Source organism: Pelecanus crispus, chromosome 11 (assembly GCF_030463565.1).
Source record: "Pelecanus crispus isolate bPelCri1 chromosome 11, bPelCri1.pri, whole genome shotgun sequence".
NCBI classification, from domain to species: Eukaryota; Metazoa; Chordata; class Aves; order Pelecaniformes; family Pelecanidae; genus Pelecanus; species Pelecanus crispus.
In genome coordinates, this window is record NC_134653.1 from 18,930,924 (window position 1) to 18,936,923 (window position 6,000).

The 6,000-nt window shown below is 60.1% G+C and overlaps 1 protein-coding gene across 5 annotated transcripts in view; it reads left to right on the top strand.

The window, feature by feature from the left end:
- Positions 1 to 5,488, top strand: part of CAPN15 (calpain 15) — a 59,325-nt gene extending 53,837 nt beyond the window's left edge. For all 5 annotated transcript variants that reach the window (XM_075718159.1, XM_075718160.1, XM_075718163.1 and 2 more), the window contains 8 exons: positions 952 to 1,175; positions 2,208 to 2,333; positions 3,050 to 3,202; positions 3,436 to 3,597; positions 3,918 to 4,147; positions 4,348 to 4,508; positions 4,810 to 4,988; positions 5,191 to 5,488. In XM_075718159.1, the coding sequence (XP_075574274.1) occupies positions 952 to 1,175; positions 2,208 to 2,333; positions 3,050 to 3,202; positions 3,436 to 3,597; positions 3,918 to 4,147; positions 4,348 to 4,508; positions 4,810 to 4,988; positions 5,191 to 5,368 (1,413 nt within the window). In that variant the 3' untranslated portion in view covers positions 5,369 to 5,488. The remainder of the gene's footprint in view (positions 1 to 951; positions 1,176 to 2,207; positions 2,334 to 3,049; positions 3,203 to 3,435; positions 3,598 to 3,917; positions 4,148 to 4,347; positions 4,509 to 4,809; positions 4,989 to 5,190) is intronic.
- The last annotated feature ends 512 nt before the right edge of the window (positions 5,489 to 6,000 follow it).

The following is a 6,000-nucleotide window of genomic DNA, read 5'->3' on the forward strand; positions in this document are numbered from 1 at the left end:
TTTTGTGTCCTTGCTGCAGGCAGGGGCTGGAATGGAGGCATCTCCCTCCAGCCTGAACATGCCCAGGAGTAAAGCACAGCTTGTGACTGTACCCTGTGGCATGCCAAGGACCCACAACAGTAGCTTGGACATAGTGGTGAAGGCTGTGCCCTGAGCCTGCATTGACGTGGCTGATGGAGGCTTTGCAAACCTCTGGGTGCATTAATGCAGTTTCTGCATTTCTTTCTGAATCCGTAATCAGCCTAGCGATGCCAAGAGCAATAGCCTGGCACTGGAGCAAAGTGACTCCAGGGAGAGTTTCTCCCCTGCAAAAATTGCATCTTCTCATTACATCTTGCCACTGTCCCTGTGCTGGAGTAAGACTTTGTGCGTCTGCCTGGGAGTTTTTGGAGCTTGTCCTTGAAACAACATCTCTGTTCCATGGGTGAAATCTAATCAGTTCCACAGTTGTGTGTGCTCTAGCCAGCCTCCTCTGCCAAATGTTGTTGGTTTTGGTTTGCAACGGTGTGCGAGTGAAAGGCAGCTGTGCCAGGTGTGCTCAATATCTTCTTCCATTATTAAACATTTTTAAATCCAGGTCAAAGCAGAAGGAAGGGACCATTAGCTTACAAGGTGGACACCCACTGCTGCCAGCCTGACTGCTTGGGCACCCCAGGGTGCAGCTCTGTCAGCATCTGGGCCTCTTAGGTGTTCACTCCAGGCCGTTTTTCCAAGGGGAATTAAACTGCGCAAACAAAACACTGAGCAGGCAGCAAATGGGGTCACCCTTGGCCTCATGCGGAGAAGCTCCTGGGGGCTTGGCCTTGCTGCTCCTGCCTCTCCGGCTCCCATCACAGCGGGAGGGCTGGCAGGCGTGGGTGAGCGGGGCTTTGCCTTGTCTGTGCACACTGCCTTTGCTTTCCCATCTCCTGCCTGGGGCTGCTCATGACATGTTTCTCCCTCTTTCCGCAGGCCCAGAGGAAGCAGTTATGGGTTGCCCTCATTGAGAAGGCGCTGGCCAAGCTTCATGGTTCGTACTTTGCCCTCCAGGCGGGGCGTGCTATTGAAGGCCTGGCTACACTAACGGGTGCCCCCTGCGAGAGCCTGATGCTGCAGGTCAGCTCCACTAACCCTCGCGAGGAGCCCATTGACACTGACCTCATCTGGGCCAAAATGCTGAGTTCTAAGGAGGCTGGGTAAGACGAGGCAGGAGGGTGCCCTGGAAGGAGCATGGACACTCGGAGGAGGGGGGCAAGGGGAGCTGCTCTCATTTGTAGAGGCTCAGAGGAGAGGGGCTAGTGCATTACCTAGGGTGCAGTCCACCACTCTTGGCATTCATCTGGAGTGCTGATGGAGCTCCCCTTCTGAGCTCTAAGAAATTTCTCCTTTGTTTAATTTTCATATGAAATTAAAATCCTGATGAATTCCCTGTGCATGTTTACTGCTGTCTTATGGGAGATTTGAAGTGGCTGGCATTGAGTCTGTTTGCTTTGCTTTGAGTTTTTTTGTATTGTTAAATGCTTGACCCTGCACGTGTCTCCCACCCATATGTGGCATCTTTGCTGGCCATACCTGGGCATGACTATAGGTAGTCTATAGGAGACAAAGCAAAAGCAAAGTCCTCTTGCTCATCACTCATCAGCAAGAGGAATGGGAGGACAGTTAGGTTGGCTAAAGGCAGGGTTGCTCCTGCCAGCCTGCAGTATGGGGCCACATGGGAGGCTGATAGGTCCCAGCATGTGGTTTCCCCCAAGCCTTGGCTGGTGCAGACCTCCCGCCCCAAATAGCCTCACCCCTACAGAATGGGCCAGCTGCCTGCGAAGTGGAGGCAGACATACTGCTTGCCTTTCTGTGCAGCTGGTCCCTACCATCGAGACGGGCAGGACTGCGAGGCCTGGCAGAAAATGGGTGAGGTTTGGGCAAAGCTCCACTGTGCGTGGACAGAGCTTTCAGCCCTGCAGGTGAGGCCACTGCTAGAAAAGCTTGCCACGGAGCCTGGGCTCAAGCATGCACATGAGTGGGTGGAAGGAGCTCCCTGCTGCCCAGGCAGAGCTCTGGCCAGTGGGGCTGCAGCACTGCTCTGAGGAGGTTTACAGTGTTGTTGCAGAGAGGGAATATCCAGGAGCCTCCTTGGGGGGAGTCTGTCTCGTGCCTCGAGCAGTGGGGACAAGCTTCCCCTGCATGCCAGGCCTGGCAGGATGCCAAGGATTTTGCTGTCCCCTGTGTAGGTTCCTCATGGGTGCGTCCTGTGGCGGAGGCAACATGAAAGTGGATGATGTGGCCTACGAGAGTATGGGTCTGCGTCCGCGGCATGCCTACTCCATCCTGGACGTGCGGGATGTCCAAGGCTTCAGGTGAGTTCAGGGTGGAGGCTGGCATGGTACAGCAGATGCTCCTGCCAACGGCCCGCACAGAAGCCCTGGGGACAGATAACTGAGTGCATGCCGGACAAGACCTCGGGGACTCTTCAGTGTCCTGTCCTCATGGCCAGTGTGTCATGTAAACCGTCCTTGCCTGGCACTGTCTCCACTTCCAGGGCCACTGCTCCAGGATGCCCTGTGGTGCAGAATGGTTCACCTAGTCTTCTCACAATATGCAGAGGATTGAGTTGAGCTCTTTCAACATAATGAGGGAATCAGGGCATCCTTCTTACCTTTGGAGGGTGGGGGAATAGAAGGGGGTGCTGCGCCCAACAGCCTGGGTGCTGTATGAAGCCCCATTTTCATCCATGTCACTCCTGGGCTCGTGCAGCTCTGGGCACACGCTCGGCAGCCCCTTCCCCACCGAGCCTCTTCCCTGCAGCGCCTGGCTGGAGGCCCTTTGGGCAGGGAGGGGCAGAGGGAGCTGCAGCAGGTCCAGAGCTGCAGGACGTGGGTATCTGGGGCCACAGTGGGGGTGGCAAATTAGGTCTGGGTGCTGTGAGGGCCTTGAAAGGCAGGGGTGGAAGTGGCGTGGTGCTCTCTGTGGGGGTCTGGCTGGGTCTGCAGAGCTGGGATAGCGTCTCAGAGGTGATGTTCCTTGCACTGTCCTTCCTCCTGGACCTCTGACACCATTTTTCCCCTTCCCCCAGGTTACTGCGGCTCCGAAACCCCTGGGGCCGCTTCTCCTGGAATGGCAGCTGGTCTGACGAGTGGCCACACTGGCCGGCTCCGTTGCGTCATGACCTGATGCCCCATGGCAGCAGCGAGGGCGTCTTCTGGATGGAGTACAGCGATTTCATTAAGTACGGTAGCGCCCAGGAGGCAGAGGCTGTGGGGCGGGAAGCCAGGCAGGGGACAGAAAATGGGACATGGGGGTCAAGATGGAGCAGGCAGGACCAGGCATCCCCAGGAGGGTGCAAGTGACCTGCTGGTGCCTGCTGCTCCTGGCTGTGTGAGCTGCAGCATGCTGGGGCATGGGGGCAGAGCAGTGTACCCGCAGAGGACCCTGCCGGGGCTGAGCCCAGCTTCCCCACAGGTATTTTGACTCTGTGGATATCTGCAAGCTCCATTCGGACTGGCATGAGGTGCGTGTGCAGGGCATGTTCCCCAACAAGGCCAATGGGCCGGTGACGGTGACATCGCTGACAGTGTTGGAACGTGCCGCCCTGGAGTTTGCCCTCTTCCAGGAGGGCAGCAGGTGAGCTGGGCAGTGTACAGGCTGCAGGCAGTGACCCGGACCCGGGAGAAATCCCAAACACATCTCCCTCTCACTCCATGCCATCCCGCGGGGTGGCAAAGCTCGGGGATGGGCCCCCACTGCCATTTCTCCAATTCTCAGGGTCTGCTCATATTTTAGCTGAAACCCAACCCCTGAACGCACACACTGGTTCCTGGGGCTGGGTACTTGGGGCAGTGGGAGGACTCTTCCTCTGGACCCACTGTCCTGCCCATGGCCTCCATGTGTTGTGCGGGGCGGCACGCAGGTGACATGTGACCCTTCTCCCCATCCTGGCACAGGCGGTCAGACATGGTGGACAGCCACTTGCTGGATCTGTGCATCATGGTTTTCCGGGCCACCTTCACCAGCGGGAACAAGCTGAGCCTGGGCCGGCTGATGGCTCACAGCAAACGAGCCGTCAAGAAGTTCGTCAACTGCGATGTCATGCTGGAGCCAGGGGAGTACGCTGTCGTGTGCTGTGCCTTCAACCACTGGAGCACCGCCCTGGCAGGCCCCGCCACTGCCCAGGGTAAGGGGCTGGGCTGCCCTCCCCGCTGGTGGAGACCTTGGGGGAGGCAGAGGTGACAAAGCCCTCAATCTTCACCATGGGGACCTGGCTGGGGGTGGAGGTTGCCTGCACATGCAGCAACCCAGCAGCACCCTGCTCCTGGGGGCTGTGGGCTTGGTGACAGTCTCACTGATCCCCCCTTCCTCCGTGTGTCTCCGCAGCATCCAGTCCCACCAGCAGCCGACCCGCCACTGATTATTCCAGCTATATCCTGGCCATCTACAGCTCCCGCCTGGTGATGGTGGAGCAGGTGGAAGCACAGCCCACCACGTTGGCGGACGCCATCATCCTGCTGACCGAGAACAAGGGCGAGCGCCATGAGGTGGGTGTGGGTGGCACGGGGCAGGTGCTGGAGGAGGGTGATGCTGCCAGCAGGAGTCTGGGCCCTGCCTCTGCTGTGTCCTCAGTCTGGCAGGAGTCAGGCAGGGCTGTGTCAGTGCTGGCTGCCACCTAGTCCCCTCCTACCCTAGGGATGCCCACCCCCTTTGCTCCCTGGGGCAGCATGGGGTACCCCAGCAGATAGGTAGACCTTGGCTGGAGGTGTAAGATGCTGGTCCAGGGGCTGAGACCGGGAGGCAGGGATGCCAGAGGCTTCACACCCCTGACTCTGCTGTTTGCCCCAGGGCCGCGAGGGGATGACCTGCTACTATTTGACACACGGCTGGGCAGGGCTCATTGTGGTGGTGGAGAACCGGCACCCCAAGTCCTACCTGCACGTCCAATGCGACTGCACCGACAGCTTCAACGTCGTCTCCACGCGTGGCAGCCTCAAAACGCAGGACAGCGTCCCCCCCCTGCACAGGTCTGGGGTAGGCAGGGGTGGGTCGGCAGGGGGCTGCCCTGTGAGGGCAGGCGGGTGCTGTTGGCCCCTCCTTGGAGCAAGGCAGAGCCTGGGGCTGGTGGGGAGGTATGGGAAGAGGGTGGGCACTGGGATGACAGGCAGGGGGTGGGATTGCTGGGGCAGAGGCTGCTGCTTGGCCCTGAGCCCGTCACTCTCTTCACAGGCAGGTGTTGGTGATCCTGTCCCAGCTGGAGGGTAATGCCGGCTTCTCCATCACCCACCGCCTGGCTCACCGCAAAGCCACCCAGGCCTTCCTCAATGACTGGATGTCAACGAAGGGCACCCACAACCCGCTGCTCACGCCCGAGGTTGCTGGGCTCCACGGCCCCCGGCCCCTATGACGAAGCGCCTGCCCCTCCCCTCTCTGCTCCCCCGTTATTTTCACCGAGCCTCTGGCCTGGGGTCGTCCCCCAAGCTGTCAGCGCTGAGCCGTGGGGCAGAGCCGGAGCATCACACCCAGCACTTTGCCCTGCGCCGCGGGGCCGGGGCGAGCTCTCAGGGCCAGGACCAGTTCTGCCTGCTGCCCCCTGCCCTGGCACTGCCGGCCCCCCATGCACTTTATGAGGAGTGGCTGGGGGCACGGGGCCATCTCAGGATCCCACCTGCCCCATACCTGCGCTGGGGCCCGGTGCCCTTGGCCTGCCCCAGGCATGCAGCCGGGGGCTGCGGGGGGTTGGGACTGGAGGTTGCTGGAGGCACCACGCTCAGGACTCTGCCCGCCCCCCCGTGGCGCCAGGGCCCTGGTGCTGCAAAAAAAAGAATATACCTCTGACGTCTGTCCGTCTGTGTGACCCTTCATCTGACCCTGGGCCCTTCCCACTGTCTTGTTCCCCCCATCATCCGCTCCCAGGACCAACGTGGCACCGAGGTACTGTAGCTGGGCCGGGGGGTGCCGGGGTCGCCCCGCTGTGGTGCCACCCATGCTAGCTGCTTGTGGCGAGGATCCGCTGCGGTGCCTGGACCTCCCATCCAC